At 39.9% G+C, this 25,078-nt stretch overlaps 1 protein-coding gene across 18 annotated transcripts in view; it reads left to right on the forward strand.

Moving 5' to 3' along the window:
* The window catches only part of TENM3 (teneurin transmembrane protein 3), a 1,396,736-nt gene that overhangs the window by 1,365,252 nt on the left and 6,406 nt on the right, over positions 1 to 25,078 (forward strand). For all 18 annotated transcript variants that reach the window (XM_033060171.1, XM_033060177.1, XM_033060178.1 and 15 more), the window contains 5 exons: positions 11,383 to 11,558; positions 12,216 to 12,451; positions 18,978 to 19,274; positions 20,462 to 22,073; positions 23,859 to 23,989. In XM_033060171.1, the coding sequence (XP_032916062.1) occupies positions 11,383 to 11,558; positions 12,216 to 12,451; positions 18,978 to 19,274; positions 20,462 to 22,073; positions 23,859 to 23,989 (2,452 nt within the window). The remainder of the gene's footprint in view (positions 1 to 11,382; positions 11,559 to 12,215; positions 12,452 to 18,977; positions 19,275 to 20,461; positions 22,074 to 23,858; positions 23,990 to 25,078) is intronic.

Raw genomic sequence — 25,078 nt, forward strand, 5'->3', positions numbered from 1 at the left:
CCTGTGCAGTCGCCCAGCCCGCAGCCTCCGGGTCTCCATCAGAGCCCTGGCATTCCAGCATTGCCAGGCAGGCAGCCGTACCAGCCTGCGGCTGCTCTGTGCTCCTTAGGCCGCTCGAGGAGCTGGCAGAGGCTGCAGTGCTGGGAGCATCCCTGCAGGACCAGCAGCAGCAGCCTTGGCAGGGCCTGCAGGGGCAGGGCTGCAGCCTGGGGGAGCAGGGGAGCTCTAGACACCGTGCCCGGCTCTCACAGACACCGACTCCTTCCCTTCAGCTGCTTTGGAACAAATCCTGGTCAGCCCAGCCTTGGGCGTCTGGGATCCGTCCCTCTGCAGTCACTGCCCGCGTGTCTCTGCAGGCTCCGCTGTAAAAAGACTCAAGCTCCTCTGGAAGGCTCAGGCTGCGTGTGCTCTCCTCAGACATGAAGTAATCCCAGTAGCCACTGTTCCTTATTTCTTTTCAATTTTCTGTCATTCTTCTTCCTCTTCTTTTAGAAGCAGTATCAGCAGGCGGAGATCAAAACCAGACTAAGATGGCTCCTCCTCTGTGGAAATCCACTGCCTTTCTTCCATTACTCTGTTGTGCTCTCCAGACCTCCCACTATGTTTCTTTACTTTCTTACCTTGTATTTCTCCCCTTCCCACATCTCCCATTATTTCCCTAAGGTGTGTTTGACTTTCCTGCTTTTTCCTTTCCCAGCAGTGAATTTCTTCACAGTCCCCTCTTGAATCTCTTGACAGTCCATCCAATGTTCCCCCCGACAGTTCATGCCCTGAGCTCATTTGTCTTCTCCTTCCCCTCCTCTCTCTCCCACTCAGTCCTTGTCTTCAAGGCAGCACAACAGGACGCAAAGAGAGTGACATTAGCAAGCACAGTTCTTACAAGTTTACTTTGCTCTCACAGTTAAATTAATGAGCTTTCCAGCTATTCTGGAAAGGTGGTGAAATCATGCCAAATGTGAAATCCTCACAGTAATTTATGGACTCTAGAGAATCACAAGCAAAACTCTGTTTTCACTGTGTACTGCAGAGTTTGCATATTGTGCTTTTATTAGCAATGTATTCAGTGCTGTGGTTTCCCTAAAACTGTGATACAGAGTCAGATACTGCCTCTGGCTTGGACTTGTTTAGTTTCCCCTAGTACCAGGCACATCATCTGTAACTGTCAATAGTTGGCAACAGAGAATAGAGGGTGTTTTGCAGTTTTTCTTTTGCTTCATCTTAGTACATTGCTTGTGGAGTCTTACTTGGGAACACTGATATTTGGCTATTGAAAAGTATATGGAACTTATGCTGAAAAGCAAGTATTTAATTTGTTCAGGTGAAAATTATGCCTTAATAGTACTGGCACTTCATTTGCACTTTTACTGTATATTAAGAGGTTCAAAATACAGTTTTCATAATTACTATTTCTGTACCATTTCCAGTAACATTTGTGGGGGGGGTATTTTCCTGTAACATTTGTGTTCATTTTTCTATCCTATTTATACTTCCATAGTATGAATATCTAAAAATGCCTAGGGTTCTTTTTACTTGTAGTTTTGGGGCTTTCATTCTAATTTGATTCTGCTTTCTTACAAATACCAGAACTTTGTACAAAATTGTGATCTGGATTACAACACTGTCTGAATGTCCTTGGTATCATAGTGCTTTTTAGGTATTTTTATCCTTTTACTATCAACAGCATTTGGTACCTTCTGCTTTTACTGCTGCTACTTCATGAGTGTAAAATATTGTGTCTATAAAATAATTAACCACATTCCTTCAAGCACTTTTGTTTAGCCAGTTATCAAGTTCTTGCATTGACTTTTGTGGATCACATGCAAAACCTGATTGCAAGCTGTGACATACAGGTGCAATGTCTTTAATCTTCCCATACCATATATACTCAAGCAACAAAAGACATTCCCTTCTTTCTTAATTGTTTCTTAACTGTCTTTTTGGGAATATTTTTGGGATATCCAATCCTTGCATAAGTGCCTCTATCCCCATTGCCTGGCACAATGCAGCATGCAATACATATATTTCTCTCTTAATGCATATTTGCTTCCCCTCCTCTCAATATGACAAATTGAAGAACTAGTAGCCTCTCTCACATCTTCATGTAGCTCCATAGAGGCAAGGCTGCCCAGAAGGCAATTAAAACTCTTCCTCTCAATTCAAACAAGTTAAGTATGTGCCCTACCCAAAGAGAATTTGTAGGGAAAAATATCAAACTGACATATTTAATTCAGAGTTTTTTTAACTTTCCACTGAATACATCAACACTATTGATTGAAACAGACAATTGCATGTTTTATGCAACATGCAATTTCTGAGAGGAACTTAGTGATGACTGTGCTTGCTGACAGGACTTATCAGGTTTCTTCCTAAGATAAATCATTCAATACATTTTTAAAATGTCTGTCTTTAAAGAATAGAGGTTATGTCTCACAGTTTTCTAAACCCAAACTGTAACTCAGCTTTACAATAGATGTCATAATACAGTGTTATTTTGTCTTACAAGACTTGTGCTGACACTGGAGCACAAACTTGCTGTTTCAAACTCATCCTGCTTAATAAAAAAACAGCTATGTTAAAAATAATCCATTAATATATAACATTAGATACGAATGTGAAATTTTTTAGAGAACTGCAGTGTGTCGCCTTATTGCCCTGATAGCAGTAGTATGTCTCATCTAATAGACATTTACTCATTTCTTCATTCTTGAATGTTGCTGTTTATTCTCCTTAGAGCTAGGCAACATAATAAAAGCAGACATGAGAAGCCACTGAATAAATGATAATATCAAAATCAGAATGCTGAAGACACATTGCAATATTATTACATATTACATGTATGGAAAAGGGGTAATTGCTTTGATTTCTGTCAAGAAAGTCAGCGTGTGATGTTTCTGGTTTCAGAAGGCACTTAGAAGTAAGGATAGTACCCAAAATAAACAATTTTGTTTGTATTAATGAAATAAATGTCCTGTACTGTTTATCCAGTCAGCTCTGCCCAGACTCCTGAAAGTATCCATCTCACTTCTGGCTTTATGAAGGACTTCACAACACCATTTGTTCAGTTATTGGCATTCTAACCTTCTTGTTCCATTTAGTTTTCTTTGTCAAACAGAGGTGAGGGAGTCTAGACTCAAGCCACCTCACCCTCTTTCACAGTCACTTTGCAAGGAACCTGGTGTGGTGAGGGTGGAAGGAGAACTCAGGACTGCATGTGAAAAGGCTAACCACTGTTTTCAATCATGCTGAAACATATAAACATATTTTCAAGCCTCATCAGGAGATTTGGTCTTCCTTGATGTCCCAATGAGGTGAGACTGATCAGCTCTCCAGGAAGCCTAGAAAGGACGTGCAGTTTAAAGCCTTACCTGTGGTGTCCTCTCCCAAGAAGGGAAAGCCTTTCACTTCTGAAGCTTGCATTAATTTGGTGTGACTTGTACTCTGAAGGAATAAGATTGTTATTCTAAATTAACCACAGAACCTGAATCTAACAATTACTGTTTACTATCTTGGTATTCCACTGCCCTAAAAGAAAAGAAAATACACCCATATAATTTTGTTTTCCTGTTTCTAAATTTGCTTTTCAAACATAATGTAATTTAATTAGTTGATTTGTCCACTTTTTGTGACCCTGTAAAAACAGCTTTGTTGAGTTTTTACCATCCGAAATAAAAATTAAATTAAATTAAATCCCCACCCTACCACCAAATGAGAATTAAGGGGAAGGAAACAACATTACCGCTTATTCTGTGTACAAAATAACTGGCCAAACAGACCAGCCTTACATTCTTTTTTCACTAAAGGCCTGTACACTCAGCTCTGGTAGTGTAAGCAGACCTTACAGCAAGGGACAATCTGTCACACAAAGATCTACACCAACATTTATTTGAAAGGCCATACTCTGGTATTTATATCGACAAGGCACACGGTTTATTTGTGCAGTAATAGATGAGCTAAAAAGGTGGGGAAGGTGACAAACAGACAAGGCAGCAGCCCTGAAGTTAGGGCAGCTGCCTGGTGGCACACCCTGGCAAATCCAGAATCCATCTTCTGTGCATCCTACAGGGCTCAGGGGCAGTTGAAAAGTGAGGGATGAGTGTTGAGGTCCTGTAGATAACAGCCTAGCTCCTGTATTTGGTCTCATCTTCATAAGAACAAGCCACCTTGAATTGCTTCTGAATTGGCTGCACTCAGTTCAAGAGTGTCAGCTGCTGAGGCACATAGCCAGCCCTGGGAAGCTGCTCCATCCCTAAAAATTGATGGATTTCATGTAAGCCACACTGCCTACATCCTCCTGCTCCCAGTGCACTCCTTCCTCAGGCACGTACACTGGAGTTGTTCTTCCTGCTCTTCAGAAAGCAGTGGCTTCATTAACGCTGCTCATTTGTGCAAGTTCATGCACATGCAGAGTGCATGTCAGATACGTGAGTTGTGAGAGACTCCTTGGTTTTGTGGCTCCTTATGAGAATATACAAGGCAGGTGTTTGCTGCAGCAATCAGCACAGCACGGAGGACTGCAGTACTAGACAGCAATGAGTGAGATGTTTGGCAGTATGCTGGCAAAAAGTAAAGCATCTCTAGCATGGTAAATTCCTGTACTGCTTCTTTCTCTACAAAGCACCACTCCAAAATATCTGGCTCCAAATACCTGAAAGTCATTTTGGATTGGGCTGTGAAAGTGGCCAATCTTATGCAGCACACTGAACTCAAGCTTGTTTGTCTGGTTGTGCAATGAAGTGGAAAATGAGCATCAAAATCTCCGTATGGAAGTGAATGAGCTATCATGGGAAAAGGTGTTGATTCATTCCTTTGAGCTCCCTTTCCAACAGACACATTTCCTGCAGTGATTCTCATTTAGAATGTGCCTGTTGTTTTGCAGATGAGTTATGGCTGTCAAGAAAGGCCTATTTAAGTGAATTGTTCACGTCTGGTGTGCTGAATGCCAGTTTACAAAAAAGACCGAAAAGTGTCCTTTTAACATTATGACAAAAAAGACACACCAAATAAAAAGCCTCAAGAGCTGCAGTTACAGCAGGATAAGGTGTAAAGCAAAATTGCCAATCACTTTCTAGCTGAGGAAATCTCTTCATTAAACCTGGACTAAAAAATTTGTCCTGACCACATTGCTGAGATAAAAGACCATTACCTGAATTATTTAGCCAGCTGTGCAAACAGTTTTATAAGGCTTCCCCAGATGAAAACAGAGTAAAGATCCTTTCCCCATGGAAAAGCCATCAGATAAAGGCACAGGAAAAGCTTGAGTTGTCTGATAAGTTGGTTGGACAGGACAGAGAAATGTAGGCTGATACTAATACTTTTAATGACCTTCTAGCTTCTGTGGTTTTGTGAGTTTGCATTTTCTGCCCAAATTCCATTAAAAAACAAGCAGGCATGTAAATTTCTGTCCAGAATTGGGATTCTGGCTGTAGTTTAATTTAGCACTTTCCTAGAATCACTCCTGGATCTATTTTCTGTAATTCCTGTTTATCCACTTTTTTTCTCAGAGCTAGGCACAACAGAAAGGAAAAGGAAAATTAAAAGGGGCAAGTGAAAGGAAAAAGAAGAGGAGAAAGGAATAAAGCAGGAAAGAAAGGGAAAAGAAAGGAAGATACTTTTTCATAAGCTCAGAATTCTGCAAGGCTGGAAAAAAAAATTTTCATAAACTCATAGAATATTCTGAGTTGGAAGGGACTCATAAGGATCATCAGTGTCCAGCTCCCAGCCCTGGCCCTGCACAGAACAACCCCAAGAGTTACACCATGTGTCTGAGAGTGTTGTGTAAACAATTCTTTAATTCTGTCAGGCTTGATGCTGTGACCACTCCCCTGGGGAGCCTGTTCTAGTGCCTGACCATCATCTAGATGAAGAACCTTTTCCAGTATAAACCATATCCAACATAAACCTCCCCTGACACAGTTTAAGGCCATTCTCTTGGGTCCTGTCACTGGTCACCACAGAGAAGACATCAGTGCTTGCCCTTCCTCTTCCCCTCATGAGGAAGTTGAGACCACAGTGAGGTCTCCCTCAGTCTCCTCTTGTCCAGGGTGAACAGACCAAGTGACCTCAGCCACTCCTCATATGGCTTCTGCTCAAAGCCCTTCACCATCTTCCTTGCCGTCTCTTGGACGCTCTCTAACAGCTTTATATCATTCTTACACTGCGGTGCCCAAAACTGCCCCCAGCACTCGAGGTGAGGCTGCCCCAGCTCAGAGCAGAGAGAGCAGGACAATCCCTGCCCTTGCCTGGCTGGCCATGCTGTGCGTGATGTACCCCAGGAGATGGCTGACCCTCCTGGCTGTATTTTTTGTCATGCTTAACAATATTCCGGATAAGAAGAAAAGAAAAATGCTATCACTTCTTGGACAATAATAAAACAATATTTTTAAAATCCACTTGTCATAATTTAAAAGCTACTAATATATATCAAATTGTCATTTGCTTTCTTCTTGTTAGAAGAACAAAATATTGGGAAGATATACTGCCGTATTCTTTATTGTTTGGATTTGTTTTTTTTAATTTGCTGTCTCTCCAAAGGAAGTCATAGTTTGAAATTTCAGGTTTCCCAATATAATTGTACTGTAAATTCACAAGCAAGATTCTAATCCTTTTAAGATACAAATTCAAATGTACTGTGTGGAAATAAAGCAATATGTGCAGGTTATAAATTAGTAGTTATGGATCCACTGAAGTGTTTATTTCAATCAGAGTAAATAAGAAATAAAAATTTTTAAAAAACTAAAAAAAAAAAAAAAAAAAAAAAAAAACGGAGAAATAATTTCTGTCCATGTGTCTTTAGCTTGTTTTCACCTTTTTCATTCTTGGCAAACTCATTCAGTCCCCTCATTCATTCAGACATATGAAAAGCAAAAATGCATATCAAAATGAGGAAAGCAATGTAAAAATTGAGCAAAGGAAAAAACCACAAAATTCATCACATTCCAGTTGAAAGGGGTTTTTTTTCCTTTCTTTCTACAATCCATATAATGGTTAAAGGTGGCCAGAACTAGAGTTTCCAGTAACTTGCCATGCCCAATTTCAAACCAGTGAGAGACTGGAGAGCTCCCTACAGGTGATGAAATGCTAATAAAAGTGATGGTATATGAACTGTGGGCTTCTTTCCTTTTGATCAGCAAGACAGCCATTTTGATACTGGTTGAACATGCCGTGAAAGTGCTACTAGAGTGGCTTTTTTTTACTATCATTTTCCAACTTTGAATTCACTTTCATTTGAGAGGGACTGAACATGCAGTGTGCCATGGAGGCTGAACAGAAGTGAAAGAATGTATTTGGAAACCACAATTCTGTCATGTTAAAGACAATGGTCCTCTCTGTAAATGTAGCTTAAATGGCCTTGACAAGCCAAGGGAGACATTTCATTGCCAGGTTAAGACAGATTTTTCAGCATGTTGTCAACATGGTATGCACCTAAAACAACAACACACTGCACTCCTGAATGTCAACCTTGATTCTGTTCTCACCTGCCAAGAAGCAGCACTCTGGTATCAAAGGCTTCCCATTAATAGTTTGAAACAAGTAGGGTAATGTTCCGTACATTTTTTAGGCACTCTTGGTAATCTGAGTTGCATAGAGGAAATACCTGATGTGAGTTTAGTGAAAGTGTAACAGTACTTTTCTTTTCTACTGTCAAAACTATATGTCTTTATTATGAAATGCATTCATGCTTCATTTCTCTATTACAGTATCCCAAGTAATAGTATAATCTGTAACCAGTCTTAAATACTTAATATGCATTTGGACTGCATGTCTTGTTATCTGAAATGTGCTGGAACTGATGTGCCTTGCTCCTCAACCTGACATGTTTACAACAGGAAAAAAAAAAATCACAGAATTTTTGTTGAGGATTGTGCTGCAGAGGTCTGGGGAAAAACAGTATCAGTCATAACTTAGCAACTGGCTTTGGTGCAGCTTTTACTATACACTTTATTTCTACAGTTCCCTATTCTACATTGAAATAACTTCTGATATAAAACATTAATAATGGTCTGCAAGTTGGGGTTGAGCTGAATGTGCTGCAGACAAGTCCAAAAAAAAAAAAAAAAAAAAAAAAATAGGACATTTCCATCTGTGGCAAGGCTTACCAAGAAGTTATTACAGCAAAGTGAAGTGTCCTACATAGCCTAGAACAGAAAATGGTCTGGGAAGGCATGTAATTAAAACTGAAGGAGATGAGCAATGGAAGAGAGACTTCCAGCAGGTGAAGAGCAAAAGGTCAAGAATCTGGGAAGTTGATAATCATTATCTCTGAGAAATTCTCACTGCAGAAGTGGAAAACTATCTGGCAGTGGCAGCTCATCCTAAAGAAGAAAAAGGATTTGATCTCAGAGGAACTTTAGCTAGTGGTGGTGGTAGCTGCCCCCACTGCTGCCTTCGTAGTTATTGACGAAATATGAAGATTGTTGCGCTAATGCCAACAGAAATGAACTGAGCGGATTAATGCACACAAGGTCACATCCAGGGAGCAAGTACCTGGTTTGGATTCCTGAAAAGTTTACTCTTGAGGAATTGAAGAGGTTGATGGAACGACTTTGCTGTGGAGTCTGTCAAAGGAGAAAGATCAGAGGACTCCATGGTAACACATGTGCCTGAGCTTGTGTTTGGATGAAAAGATCAAAGAGGCTGTGAAATGCCAAATATAGGCACTCGCCCTCTAGACTTCAGATCTCATTCCTTCTAGGGCAATTTCAATATTAGAACACTAGGCAGATAAAAAGAAATCTCTCAGTCTAAAACTGGCATTCTTGGATGAATAAATTCACCTTGGCAGCAGAATGCAAGGATATTTCAATGTAATAAGAAAAATGGCTACAGAACGCCCAAAGGTATGAGTGATGTTGCTATGCTGTGCATTGATAAGGCTTTGATTGTGGGCAAGAAGATAGCAAGTATAAAGTAAGTTTAGTATTCGATGTACAGTGAACAAAATGAAGGACACACATAGCAATTTGTCATAAAATTGAATATGTAGTGAATTGTAGAAAGGCCCATTTCCCCTTTTTGTTCCTGGTTTTAAAAGTATGTTACCTTTCACATCTCAGTCACATTTTCTTCTTGCACTAGGATGCCTGAACCAAGCAATCATGGCTTTTAAGATTCTTTTAGCTTTAAAGTCATGTTTTTAAGAACATGAATGTGTAGCATGATTTTTTGCTGGTCTTTGAACTCTCTCCCACTGTAATAATATTAACTGCTTATCTCAGGCTCATGATGTGCCTTCCCATACTTGTGAAAGACGAGACCAGTTCAAGAACTATAGGCACAGTCAAAAAATAATAATGTGGAAGCAAGAATTCATAAAAGAAGGATAGCACAGTTCAGTGCTGCATACTGCACTAAAGCCACACACTGCACTGAATACTACTGATGTGTAGCATTTTCCAGCTCAGGTGGTATACTGAGAAATATGGTAATTAGTTTCTCATAAGATACTATGATTAAAAGGGTAAAAAGTTCTTACAGGGAAATCTTATCGTCTGTGGCTTTAGTAAGCATTCTTTGAAATAAAGACCAGTACTTGACTACTGCAATCAAAGGATAGAAGTAATTCCCAACAAAGTAATTTGGTATCATTTTCAAACATAAAGGAGAAAATAGAAAAGGACACTAATTGGACAATATATGCTCCCCAGGGAGTTGGAAAAGGAAGTTGTGCATGAAAGTAAAATAAGTAATTGGAACTGAGGCATGAGACTGAAGGTCATGAATAGGCTAGCAGTCTGCACAAGGAACTTCAGTATGTTTGTTTTGGTCTCCTACATAAATGGAATATTTCAGCTTGCCAAGTCCAGTAAGCGAAATAGAACCACAATTAGGGACAGAAACACACTGGAAGAAACCCCATTATCTTGAAATGTACTTAACTTAAAAAAATAAGCTTCCTCACTTGACTTCCCTGGCTTGCAGTATAGTTTCTGATTTTTAAACATTCTTTTCGCTTGCCTGTTGCTAAGTGAAAGTCTTACATAAACAAAGGAAATCAACTGTGCTAAAAGGATGGAAATGACTGTATGCAAAAAGCTGTCAAATCTACAGAGTAAGCAAACTGGAAGAAAACATTTCTTAACTTAATCCTTTCAGTTACAGCAATGCTGTGCAGTACTCATGCTGTTCAGAGAAAGTTAGTGTTGTAGGTTACAGCTGTTAGGATTAATTCTCTCATTTTAAGAAAAAGAGTTTCTGTAGCCTCAGTGATATGCTTGGGGCTTTTGGGGGGCTTTTTTTGGTTTTGCTTTTTTTTTTCAGTAGGAGCAATTTTGATGATAAATATCAGCATGAAATGTCTAGCACACTGTGAGGACCTGCAGGGTCATGTTCTAGTTACTTTGACAGACTAAGGCATTGTTCAGCTTCCCACTACATGGTCACAGGAGAGAGATGGAAAACTCCTGAGAGCAAACAGGTCATATGTGGGCATGAAATCATCCTTTGGATGTTTTTTTCTGTCTGTTGCAGCTACGAGTGGGCAATACTTCAAAACAAGGAGCTTCAGCTGAACACCTAGGGCAGCAAATCTAGACTCTAGTACTGGAAGAGCTAATCTTAAAGACAAGCTTTTCGACCAGAAGCTCACAGAGTGCTTTATCTCTCTCTATACTGTGACCAAAATGCATATTTGGATCTAAGCATGGTCTCTGGTTATGTACCAAGAACTACTTCAATTACAGAAATTACATCTGCCTATTCATATTAAATGGATATCTAGATGTTACTTTAAATAAATGCCAGTGGACACAGAAAAAAAAAAAATCTCACAGTTTGTGTCACAATTCTCAAAATATGATTGGCAGGAAGTTAACAAGTTAGCGATGCTGTTCTCATTTCCAGCTACAAGCAGCTTAAGTAGATTAAATATTACCCCAGATTCTGCCCATACTAATAAGGGGGCATTAAGCATTCAGGAGTACAGGTATTCTGCATACTCATTGAATAGGAAAGAGTCAGTCTTAATAAAAGATATCTTTTTTTTTAATTTTGAGGATTCCTGTGGTAACAGCAAAATCTAGTCCAGTAAGAGTGAGTGAGTACAGAATGCTATAGAATTTAGCACCAATAAATATGCTTCCTTTGAAATGGTGAATTAGATGTGCAGCAGGATCTGGTCACACTTCAAAGAATAATATGCAGAGCTGAAGATCCATCTGTTCGCTCTTGCTTTCACCATTGAAGCTGCTGTATGTTAAGCAGTCTTTTGAGTACTTCAAAGTATGTTTGAAGTCATTGCTATGTCTATCCCATGCACGCAATAAAAAGCAAAAGTGCCTTAACAATATGAGTAGCTGGTGGTTTTGTTCATTTTAGTTGCAAGTTAAAACAATTTGTTCCTGCTATGTATCATTTCTGGACTTTTTTTTTTTTTTTTTTTTTTAGCTATGATAGCGAGGGCCGTCTAACAAATGTTACATTCCCAACTGGAGTTGTCACTAACCTTCATGGGGAAATGGAAAGGGCCATTACAGTGGACATTGAGTCATCCAGCAGAGAGGAAGATGTCAGCATCACTTCCAACTTATCATCAATTGATTCATTCTATACCATGGTTCAAGGTACTGTAAACAAAAGATTTCTCAGTAGATACTGCCTGAAAATTGTTTTCTTGTAGTACAAGTAGCTCCAAATAAAAGTCAAACTTTGGGGGACATAGTGTCTGGAGAAGAGGTGATACATACACAGTTTTACACCTATACAGAAACAACTGTTCAGGAAAGGCAGTAGTTGCAACAAAAGTACTATTGAGTAAATTTTCTAACCAAATACCTTTGTAAGCAGCTAAAGTAGAATACTTACTTTGTATTAAAAAGGAATCTTGTAAAGAAGACATGGATTGAAAGGAAAATAGGTACAGAAATAGTATGAAGTGATATTTTAGCAACCACATCGTTGCAAAAGTGAGTAGTCATGGTATCATTAGGATTAGGCCAAAAATGCCAAATATAATACCAGGGAATGTGTTTTGTGCCAGTCCAAAAAATATACTATGAGGATGAGACTTTCCTAGGTGTTTAAGTAATTTTGATGATAGGTCCTAAAGGAATTTTTGCTCCTCTGGGATGCACTTACTCTTAACAATTTCACCCTGGCTCTTTATTACCATTGGGCCAGCTATGTGAAGTCAAGATGCATATATTGCAAAAAATGTCCAGTACAAAGGCAGAGTCTTAATCCATGTAGGTAACCTGTCATTCTCTTTCTGACCTTTTCAGATCAGTTAAGAAATAGCTACCAGATTGGTTATGATGGTTCACTGAGAATCCTGTATGCCAGCGGCCTGGACTCACACTACCAGACAGAACCACACGTCTTGGCTGGCACTGCCAACCCAACCATGGCAAAGAGAAACATGACCCTCCCAGGGGAGAACGGGCAGAACCTGGTGGAGTGGCGATTCCGGAAAGAGCAAGCCCAAGGAAAAGTCAATGTCTTTGGCCGAAAGCTTAGGGTAAGCACACAAGCATGAGTGGTATCTACTGCATTCTCATTAAGGAATGAGGAAATGTAAATACATTCCTGTAGTTATTGCCATCCAGCAGCCACAGAAAGACAAGCTGACTGTAGATCTGGAAATACTTGTTTTTATTACTTCATTTATTGGCTGTTTTATTTATTAATTGCTCTTTTCTGTGTGTCATGGTTTAATCCCAGGCAGCAGCCAAGCCCCACACAGCTCGTTCACTTCCCCACCAGCAGGGTCGGGGAGAATAGGAACAGTAAAATCCAGAGAACTCACGGATTGAGAGAAAGTCAGTTTATCAGGGAAAGCAAAAGCCACACACACAAAAACCCAAACCAAGGAATGAATTCACTGCTTCCCATGGCCAGGCAGGTGTTCAGCCATCTCCAGGAGAGCAGGGCCCCATCACACCTAACAGTGACTTGGGAGGACAAAGCCATCACTCCAAACGTCCCCTGCTCTACATACTGAGCATGATGCCGTATGGTTTGGAATATCCCTTGGTCAGCTGGGGTCACCTGTCCTGGCTGTGTCTCTTCCCAGTCTCCCATGCATCCCCAGTGTGCTCTCCAGTGCGGCAGTACCAAAAGCAGAAAACGGTTTGGCTCTGTGGAAGCCCTGTCCAGCAATAATGAAAACATTTCTAGGTTATCAACCCTGTGTTCTGCACAAATCCAAAACAGCCCTGTACTAGCCTCTGTGAAGAAATACTGCAGCTAAAATCAGCATTCTGTGGAATTTAAACTGTTTGGTTTAGCTTGGAATGGCAAAAAATAATAATTTTCTGCTTTCCTTCACTGTTTTTCTTTCTGGTACTGAATTCATGTAACTGATTTGGAATCCTGTTTTAAATTATTCTACCATAAGTTAGCACGATCCCTGGATCTTGTTTCTTTTTTCTTTAATTTTAAATGGAAATTGTACTAAGACTTACGGTAGAAAGGGTTTAACTGTGTGCGCATAAGTATGGACATATTCCTCTAACATATGTCTTTACCATTTTGTTGGCATTTCTTCTTCCTATATAGTAAGTGAAATACAAGTAGGAAGCAAACTATGATTTATGACAACCATTTGGTAAAGACAACACAGATTAAGCATTAAAAATTGTATTGCCAGGAGACTATTTCAAGACCACATCAAAGGTCTGACTTACTATTAGAACTTAATTCAGTTCTTTAAAATAAGGCCTAGGCAGTGTATCAAATGAAGGTAAGTAATTTCAGATCACTTGACTTCTTGCCATTTGAAATCTTAAAATATTATGTATCTTCTATCGGGACAAGAAAGAAGGAGATACTGTTATGCAGGTTATATTCCTCTCTACCACTTTCTCTACAAGAGGAATGTATTTTTTTCCAAGAAGGAAGAACGATTATGCTCAGTAGCAGCTGCTTAAGAACAATACACCAGTCACTACCTTGTGGCAGCTATCTTATATTGATGAGGAAGAGGAAAAGGAAGCCATAATTCTGAAGCTCATCCTTGTGGCATAAGCATGTCACTATATACAACCGTGGTATAATACACCTGCCAAGTCATTCATTAAAGAAGCCCAAGAGAGGTTTGACAGTGAAACAAACCATCACAAGTGCAGTTCTCAGAAGTGACACTAAGTTTTGGCATTCAAGTGCAGAGGAGGTAAAAGTTAAAAAGAGGAGGTAGAATTGTCATAGACAACTTAGAAGAATTAACACCAAAAAAAATCAAACAAAAGTGAAATATTTAACAAGATGGGAGGGAAAATGAAAGATTTCAGATTAGGATAAAATAGTACTAATTAAAAGGGTACATAGAAATTGGAGAAGTAGGGCAAGTAGACAATGAGCTAATAAGAGACAAATGCCTCAAAAAAAAAAAAAATGAAACTTTTGTCAGCAGTGAAAATTAAAGAAAAAAAAAATTAATGTTTTGTGAAATTGATTTACATTGAAAGATATTACCAAAATGTCAGCTGGGGGTGGATGAGGGGATGTAGGAAAGCAGAAAAAGAAAACAAGAGAAAGAAAAACAGAATAATTTATGGAGCTCATAATTTCCATGTACAAACAGATATGTCATCAACTTATCTGCAAAGAAGACAAATGTATACAAAAAAAACAGTGACAAAATGTATTGCCAGTAAAGGTACAGTAATTTCACGACCATAAGGCGCACCGTACTATAAGGCGCACCCCCCAGGAGTCGACAAATTTCGCAACTTTGTAGATCACATAAGGTGCACCGGACTATAAGGTGCACTTTTTTTTTGCAGCGAGGCTCTGCCCCCAGCTCCCCCCACGCAGTTGCTGGCCGAGGCCCCACCTCAACCCGGCAGCCATTGACCCCCGGGCCTGCCTGGACCCGGCGGGGCCGGGCCATGCCCGCCGCCGCTGCGTGCAGCGTCTCCAGTGCCCCGCTGCTCCGGGAGTTCCCTGGCGCTCCAGGTGACCCGATGCCGGCGGGCCCACCCCGTGGGGCCACCTCCCCGATGCCGGTGGGCTCGCCCTGGCCTGGCGCTGGCCTGATGCTGCCACCGGGCGGGCTCTGCTTGAGGTGGCAAATGTCGCAACTTTGTCCATCAGATAAGGTGCACCGGACTATAAGGCATAGTTCCAGTTTCAGGGGAAAATTTTAGTCAAAAGGGTGCTCCTTATAGTCGTGAAATTACGGTAATCATCTCTGCAAGCTGTGCAGAGGTCCCCGGTTTTCACACTACCTCTTCAATCTCTCTGTAAGACACAGCAATATATTCCTACTCCTAACAGAAGAATCACAGATCTCATGCTTCTCACTGGAAAGAAAAACAGGAATTAAAGTAGAGGAGGATAGATGGAGATGTAAATTACTGAAATATATCAGGACAGTTGGTAAGGACTGTCTAAAGATTCAGTTTTGTGTCATTAACTGTTTATTCACTGGAAATTTCCTCAAGTACAGTTTTTATCATAATGAAATCCAGAGGTTTCAAATCTATTTGGAGTTGTGGTTATCTTGGACACAATAAAAACATTCAACTTTTCCTCTAAAAGTGTTTTGCTAGCAGAGATGTTATTAAGAAGCACTTCGGAGGAAGGCACTGCTTTAGCTGTATTATACCAGCCCTACACTGCCCAATGAAACAAGTTATATCACCAAAACTCATTGTTACTCTAACTGCCATCTCTATTGTGAGATTAGGCAAGCACAGCCAAAATTTCACCAAAAGCTCACGTCTGAATGCAAGAGCTCTGTCAGCAAAGTCTGAAAGCATGAAACTGGCTGGAACAAGAGGTACAGTAATTTCACGAATACAAGCCGCACCAATTTGACCAAAATTTTGGTGGAAACCCGGAAGTGCGGCCAATATTCCGGGGCGGCTAATACATTAACAAAATTCTAAAAGCTGCCAACACGGAAGTGAGAGCCCGCGGCAGCCCCAAGCCAAGCTGGAGCCCGGCCGGCCCCGGCAGAGGTGGGAAAGCCTGGCAGAGGCGGGGCCTGCAGTGTGGGGGGCGGGCGGCAGAGCCTGAGCCAGCAGGGCGGGGCAGGGGGGCGGCAGAGCCGGGTCAGTAGGGCGGGGGGAGCCTGGGAGAACTGGGGCTAGCAGTGCAGGGGAGCATGGCAGAAGCAGGAAGGCCGGCGGGTGGGGCTGCCTGGCAGCGGGGGAAGCCCAGCAGAATCGGGGCCAGCAGCGTGGGGGAGCCCGGCGGTGCGGGGGCCTGCAGTGCCGGCCAGGGCGAGGAAACGCGGCGGCGGTGCAGACGGGAGGGGGCGGCCGGCGAGCCTGGCGGCAGCGGCGACAGCCCGCCGGCAGGGCTAGGGAACGCGGCGCGGCCGGCGAGCCGGGCGGCGGCAGCCCGCCGGCAGGGCTAGGGAACGCGGCGCAGCCGGCGAGCCGGGCGGCGGCAGCCCGCCGGCAGGGCTAGGGAACGCGGCGCGGCGCGGCCGGCGAGCCGGGCGGCGGCGGCGGCAGCCCGCCGGCAGGGCTAGGGAACGCGGCAGCGGGGCGGTGCTGACGGGAGAGGGGGGCCAGCGAGCCCGGCGGCGGCTGCAGCACCACCCGGCCGGCCCCGTCGGCAACCATGAGCGGGCCGAGCCTTCCTGGCCCCGCCCCGAGCCAGTAAAGCCCGCTATGCCGCGATCCTGTTACTAATTGGCCAATTTGTGAAAGCTGCGCACGGATTCTCGCGACGAACGAAAGTGCGGCTAATATTCGGGGTGCGGCTTATCTATTGACAAAGACAGCAACATTGTCGAGGCACCGGAAGTGCGGCTTATAATCCGTGCGGCTTGTATTCGTGAAACTACTGTATATCCTGCCCTTACACAGACCAGACAGATGGGAAGTGAGAAGGCAAGGGATGTTATCACCCCAGTTAGCAGCTAGAGCAGTGAGACAGTGGATTAAGTGCTTTGTTGCAATTTATACAGGAAGGATGTGCTTAGCCAAGAAATTAACCACAATTGCTTGGATTTCTGCCTTAACCATAAAACCACCCTTCTTTCTTTGCAGCTTCAGAAATCAGAAGTGTCCATTTTAACTTCAGTGTCTAATTCCAAAAGGTGGACAAGAAATTTATAAAAATCATAATTAAATGTAAAATAAGGAAGGGGAGGTGGAAAGAAAGGGAAGGAAAAAAATCAGAGAAGCAAAACAGGCAGGGACCTGTGGACATGAGTGCAGGCATATGTGGGAGACACTGTGAAAAAAAAAAAAGCCAGAGATAAAGAAAATCTTAAAATTAATTTATATAAATGAGTTAATATTAGATGTTGGAAAATTTAAAGAAAAACTCCCTGAAAACAAGTAAAAAAAATATTACAAAAAAGGAGCTGAATGGAAGTACTTCACAGCTAAGTTTAACCTACTTCTAGAATCAGTCTTGTAGTATAAAATTTTCAGATTATATTTAAATAATTTTTGATAGTTCATTAAATAGGTAAAACAGCTATTCTGCATCTGCTAGACTTTGTGTTCTTTACTTAGAGATTTACATGAAAGTGTGAATTTATTTTTCGTAACCTGAGAGTGCAGATTCTTCCCATGCCAATGATTTCATATTAACAAAGAGAAAGGTATTGTACATAGAGAGTCTGAGCAAAACAGAGCAGTTGGAGGAACTTTTTTCCTATTTGCCTATGACCTAGCACCAGCACTTCAATACTTTTTATACCAATAATAAAGGATCTAATTTATATTGATCTTTTAGAAGCTTATCAGCCTCAGGGTATACATACCAACATCCATGGCATATGGAGTTTTGAAAATTGCAAAAATCTTCCAGTCATTTCTTTGGTGTATCCCTATCTATTTTCTTGTTCTTTTCTGAGTGTTATTTAACCATCTTTGTTCACCCTTTGTAATGTATTTATGAGGTACTTGAAAAGGAATTTTTAAAAAATTCTTAATACACATAGCTCTCCATCCATTTCTACCCTACATCCCACATGTTTGCAAAACACAGCATTGAAAAAATCTTATTATCAGTTTTTCATCCCACCTGGAAAAACTTTAAAAAGACACAGCAGATACAGAAGTGGTTTACAGATGAACGAAGAAATCATCGAGGCCTGTTGGAGAACCCTAAAGCACAATTCAGTGCTGAGGGGAATGGAGAAGTGCAAAGATACTGATATAGGAAAAGAAAACCAGACATTTTCCTTTTATAAATTCAAAAATGAGAGCTAACTCAATGAAACTGAAAGCTGGCATATTTTGAAGGGAGATGGGGGTGGATTTCAGTGTAAAAGTATTACATAGAAATCACTATCCATGACTGTAGTTTACATATATCAATAACAGAGTGCTAAGGCTTAATTTTCAAATCAAAATACTTATAAACTTCAAAGCATTTTTAACTGTTTTTTAGTGGTTCAGTAGTCAGTCTTCCAGTCATTTATGGCTTTAAGTGGTTAGTTATCTAAGAGAAAGATCTAATCCTCTACTAAGGATTTCAGCCTTATAATACATTGCAACAGTGGATGGTATACTGAGTTAAATTTCCATTTGATCCAGAAGGGGAATGCCTATGTTCTAAAAACTGTTTAACCTTAATTTGAAGATCTAACATGCTTTTGAAGATCTTAATCTCATATTTACCATTTTGAAAAATACTTGCTGTGAAGGACTGGGATTCTGTTCTTTCTTAGCGTGATTGTTATGAATTGGAAAAGCAGTTGCTGGGAATATATTTTGACAATAATTTGCTAGATATACTTCAGACTGCCTGCAAAAGAAGTAGTTTGTTCATTGAAATGACCCCATTTATTACAGAAGTCTTCAGTACACATCTTTCAGTACTTTCTTAACAGTTGACTAAGCATCAAGCAAGAACACATTGCAACAAATTTTGAGCCATCTCTTCATATAATCAGGCATTCTAAGGTAGATACTAATATAGTGCCTTACAATTATATCAATAAGTTGCTAAAATACTTAGAGCAAATCAATCACTGTAAATGGTATTTAAAGAATAGCTAGCTTTGTGGAAATAACAGGTGGCTGGGGTTTGAACAGCATGATTTATTGTGTCATTTTGTTTGCTTTAAAAAGGTTAATGGCAGAAACCTCCTTTCTGTTGACTTTGATCGAACCACAAAGACAGAAAAGATCTACGATGACCACCGTAAATTCCTGCTGAGGATTGCCTACGACACATCAGGGCACCCTACCCTGTGGCTCCCGAGCAGCAAGCTGATGGCTGTCAATGTTACCTATTCATCCACAGGTCAAATAGGCAGCATACAGCGAGGCACAACTAGTGAAAAAATAGAGTATGATGGACAGGGAAGGATAGTGTCTAGAGTGTTTGCTGATGGGAAAACCTGGAGTTACACATATTTGGAAAAGGTAAAGAACACTCAAGTTTTTAAAAATGCTTGGAATGTGCTGAAATTCTGCTGCATACAAAGCAAAAAATAGATAGTAGAAGCACACTGCAATTATTCTAAGTATCAACATGTGATTACAAGGGGAATGTTTCATTCCACAGATATGTAATCATGCTGTAGCTAATTGCTAGGAATTAATGTGTTTTTAAATTATTTAGACCACTGACTAACAAGAAGCATCTGCATTTACCTTTTATCTTAGCACTTGAAATAAGGTACAGGGACAATCTGCAATTCAGTTCAGCTGAAAATAATTTGTTTGCAAATGCTCCACTGTTGTGGGCTTTTTTCAATACCAAGAAAAGCTCTTTATTCTAAATAGTTACAGCTGTCAATATATGTTGTAGCATCAAAATAAGAAATAGGCAAAAGATTAGGAATCAATATATTTGTAACAATTGCTGAATGATAGCTCTCCTTCTAGAAATATCTGTGAAAATAACGTTTGTGAGATCTCATGCCTGCTACGCAGGAAGAGAATCCATTTCTTTTAGGGATGTAAATATATTTCTGTTGAAGATGTTGCTCAGCAAATACTGTTTACCAGTAAAGTTACCACAGACATAATTTAATCAAGACCTATGATACATAATAGCTGCGCATTAGGAAAATGTCAGAATAATTCAAGTAGCTCCTTTTGATATGAATAATCAAACAATTGTTTTGCCTGTGTCTCAAAAGCTTACAGAACAAGAACACAGCATTCAGAGATCTCAGGCTATTCAAATTCTTAAGAATAATCTCTAGTTGCAGGGAAGAAATTGTATCTCCCATATGTTGTTCTCCTCGTGAGTTAATGGCTCTAAGACAGTTTTACTTCTTCCCATATTAAACATGACTTATCTGAATCCATTGACAATCTGCTGTTTAGCTGTGAATGCTTGATAAAAGAGTGATACAGTCATAACAAGTAGCAAATTATGAATGTGGAACTACTAATTACAGAACCCCTTACAATTAAGCATACAAGTAAATTAGGCAGGGAGATGTTAACAACATGTAAGGTCAATGATAACTCAATTAAAGAGGAGATAATTTTCTCAAGTAGGAATGTCACGTTTTTGTGAAGAAATAGTAGCAGTATATGGCGGGAGGGGAGATACTGCACCATTTGTCACGTGATAAAAATCTGTTCTTAATTTTCAGTCAATGGTTCTTCTGCTCCATAGCCAACGGCAGTATATTTTTGAGTATGATTTGTTGGATCGGCTTTCTGCTGTCACCATGCCCAGTGTTGCTCGTCATACCATGCAGACTATCCGCTCCATCGGCTATTACCGGAATATATACAACCCCCCGGAAAGCAATGCTTCTGTTATAATGGACTACAATGAAGAAGGGCAGCTACTTCAAACTGCTTTCCTGGGGACAAGCCGAAGAGTATTATTCAAGTACAGACGGCAGACTAAGCTCTCGGAAATTTTATATGATAGTACTAGAGTTAGTTTTACTTATGATGAGACAGCAGGAGTCCTGAAAACAGTAAACCTCCAAAGCGATGGTTTTATCTGCACCATTAGATACAGACAAATTGGCCCGTTGATTGACAGACAGATTTTCCGCTTTAGTGAAGACGGAATGGTAAATGCCCGATTTGACTACAGCTATGACAATAGCTTCAGAGTGACTAGCATGCAAGGTGTCATCAATGAAACCCCACTGCCAATTGATCTCTACCAGTTTGACGATATCTCTGGCAAAGTTGAACAGTTTGGAAAATTTGGAGTTATATATTATGATATTAACCAGATCATTTCAACAGCTGTAATGACGTACACAAAACACTTTGATGCACATGGGCGCATCAAGGAAATACAGTATGAAATATTTCGGTCATTAATGTATTGGATTACAATTCAGTATGATAACATGGGACGAGTGACAAAAAGAGAAATTAAGATTGGGCCATTTGCCAACACCACAAAATATGCTTACGAATATGATGTAGATGGTCAGCTGCAGACAGTTTATCTGAATGAAAAAATAATGTGGCGATACAACTATGACCTGAATGGCAACCTGCACTTGCTCAACCCCAGCAGCAGCGCCCGTTTGACACCTCTTCGGTATGACCTGAGAGACAGAATAACTCGACTAGGAGATGTACAGTACAGGTTAGATGAAGACGGATTCCTGCGTCAGAGGGGTACTGAAATCTTTGAATACAGTTCAAAGGGCCTTCTTACTCGAGTTTATAGCAAAGGCAGTGGGTGGACAGTGATTTACCGTTATGATGGACTTGGACGACGAGTCTCCACTAAAACTAGCCTTGGGCAGCATCTCCAGTTCTTTTATGCAGACCTTACTTACCCAACCAGGATAACTCATGTATATAACCACTCAAGTTCTGAAATCACATCTCTATACTATGATCTGCAAGGACATCTTTTTGCCATGGAAATTAGCAGTGGAGATGAGTTTTACATTGCATCAGACAATACAGGGACACCACTGGCTGTTTTCAGTAGCAATGGTCTCATGCTTAAACAAATTCAATATACTGCCTATGGAGAGATCTATTTTGACTCTAACCTTGACTTCCAGCTGGTAATTGGATTCCATGGAGGCTTATATGACCCACTGACCAAACTAGTCCACTTTGGAGAAAGAGATTATGACATACTAGCAGGCCGGTGGACAACACCTGATATTGAAATATGGAGGAGAATTGGGAAGGATCCAGCTCCTTTTAATTTGTACATGTTTAGAAATAACAACCCAGCCAGCAAAATACATGATGTGAAAGATTATATCACAGGTAAGAGACAGTTACTTGATTGTAGCTTGGGGATGCTGAATCTACAGGCATTCTATTTAGAGGGAGTGAGAGTATAGGTAGCAAGGGCAGGAAGGGACCTTCTGTGAGGAGTTTGACACACCAGCATCACAGAAAATATTCACTGGAAGTTGGTTGATACTTTCTAGGGTAGAATTTTGCAAGGCTGGTAATATAAATTGCTAGCTCCAGGGCTAGCACAAAGTAATGAGTACACAGTCAGATGCAGGGACAGAGTAGTAGGATAGTATAGAAAAAGAAGTGAACTTTTTTGGCAAAAAAAGGTGCTAATGTGCTAACTTTAATATCTCAATTCTTAAAAAAACAGATGTTTTTCGTTGCTCTAGATTTAGTGATGTGTGTTTCTACATATCAAAAATCTGACTGCACAACACCAGAATTTTTGGGAAAATGTATGGTTCCAATACATTTGACTTTTTGTATTTGAATTAGATGTAAATAATGCAAAATACATAGACATTGACAGTCTAAAGGAAGGGCTCAGCCCCACTGACTTAGGAGCTGTGAGACTACCACTTAGAAGAGCATCCTGGGAATCAAGTGGGTTTGCATTCATTTAACAAACAGTAGCTATGAAGTGGGTTGTTAACAGGCTGCCTGGGAGTAAGAATAAAAACAGACCTCTGAATCTGTCCTCTTTTAGCAGCATGTGCTGTAGGGCATGCAGTTGGAATCAGATTCTTTGTGGCATTGAAAATAATGCACTTAGTTCAGAAATTGCCCTCAAAATACAGTTTTGGTTCTTTTCTTAACATCTTTGATGTCTGAAATGCACAGCCACACAGTGCTTATATAAGGTTAGTATTACAGTTGGTAATTTGGCTGACTGGCAGTTTTAGATGCAGCGCCTCATGAGGCATATCGTTTATTTGAAAATATTAGAAATAATTTTAAGATAAATATTTTTTTATTCTTTTAATTTTTGGAAAATCTGCTTCCTTATTCCACATATTGTGAGCTTTCTTAAATAAAAATTATTAGACTTGGTAAGGAGCATTCTGCCAACCACTGAGCCTAGTATTTGTGGATGATAGTGTAAAAACACAGAAACAAGGCAAACAATTGTTAACTGATTGTTGGCATCCCTAATTTATTTTTTAACAGAACATAAAATGTATCATAAACAATGTTATCTAATGATAATTTGGTATCCTGTCTGCTTACTGATGGATTTCATTAAATTTTCATTTAATTGATCCCATATCATCTTGAATAGGAGCAGATTTCTCTTGAATCACCAAAAAACATATGCCAAATAATTTAAAAGATAATTGGTCATATAGGTGCTATTTCAGGAGTAGTTTGAAGTCATTACAATAACATTTGGTTTGCCAAAAGGACTGGATGTGCTTTGCAATGCTTTTTTTTTGGCTTTGTTTAAAGTATTGATGATGAAGGTGTGACATAAAGCATGTTTAACCTGACCATGAAATTCCAGTTAGTTTAGGCTGTATGACAAGGAAATCTCCCCTTAATTGCACTGCCATAGTTGTTCTGGAAGTCACTGAGGCCATCAGTCTTGCTGAACCCTGCAATATCTTTCAACTGAGCCTAGTACAACTCCTTATATACAATATGCATTTTCTTTTAAGTTCAGAACTGTAAGTTTCCTGTATAAGTTTCCTTTATTGCCAAAAAGAAATCAACTATGCCAAAAGCTATTATATGTAAAAATTGTATGGCTGCAAAATATAGAACAATTCTAATGTTCTTCTCTCTTTTTTTCTTATAATTATTCCCTTTCAGATGTTAACAGCTGGCTGGTGACATTCGGCTTCCATCTGCACAATGCCATCCCTGGCTTCCCTGTTCCGAAATTTGATTTAACAGAACCTTCTTATGAACTGGTGAAGAGCCAGCAATGGGAAGACATACCAGTAAGAAACTAAACTAAACATATAAATTGAACAAGCTAGAATGTACCCTTCTGTTCAGATCTTATTCGGTATGGATAATTCTGACAGCCAGGGTTATTTGCTAAGTTCAATCTGAACTTAGTACTTTTATCTAGTTTCAAAAGAATTTAAGAAATTACAGGTGGAGAGGTTTTTTACAGATTTGCTAAGTTAGGTACTATTTTATATAAGCTTTTGCTTGCTTTTAACCATAATAAAAATTTTTAAATACTATTATCTTTTAAAATCAATGAAAGGAAGTTTAAGATGCTTTAAACATGTCTAATTTTCATAGCAGAAACTACAGAGATTATAGTTCCACTAACGTTCTGCCTGAAGACAGTAACTGAACACTGTAGTAAAAATGAGACGGTGAAATAAACAGAAAAAGAGGTGATATAAAATACACATAGCAGGCACCACTATAATTATACTTCTTTTTAATATTAACCATGCATTATGGACACCATGTGTTATATGTAAAGATAAAATACTAAAACTGAAATTAACTGAGGTAAAACGTACTATATTACATAAAACTCAGGTGTTTATTAAGTTCTTTGAAAGCAAAAAAATGAACTTTCATCCTGAAAACCTGCTATGGTTTTAGATAATGAAAGAAACGTATGTGAAAGTAAAATCTCTGTCTGCTATTTAAGAAAACTGTATTTGCAAATTAGGCTTACTCAAAGATTAAAGACCTAGGCCCTCAAAAATCCTATGGTTTTCAGTTTAGAAGGAAGAGTTAAGAGATATTAAATGGGTGATCCTATTCTAAGCAGTCAAAGAAAAATCTCTTTTTACAAGAATCATGATGGAGAATGTTACAAGAATTAAAGATGATACAAACTTTAAAAGTCCTACAACCTAATGTAGACCAAAGGTCCTTAGAACAGTGGCCCAGCAGAAGGGAACATATGGAAGCTAACTTTGTATTCAGAAAGTTAGTTAGTAGGTAGGTAGGTAGGTAGGTAGGTAGGTAGTTTGTTTGTTTGTTTGTTTGTTTGTTTGTTTGTTTGTTTGTTTGTTTGTTTGTTTGTTTGTTTTTAACAGCAAGTAATAGGGAAAGAC

The sequence above is a fragment of the Catharus ustulatus genome, chromosome 5 (genome assembly GCF_009819885.2).
Source record: "Catharus ustulatus isolate bCatUst1 chromosome 5, bCatUst1.pri.v2, whole genome shotgun sequence".
Lineage (NCBI taxonomy): Eukaryota > Metazoa > Chordata > Aves > Passeriformes > Turdidae > Catharus > Catharus ustulatus.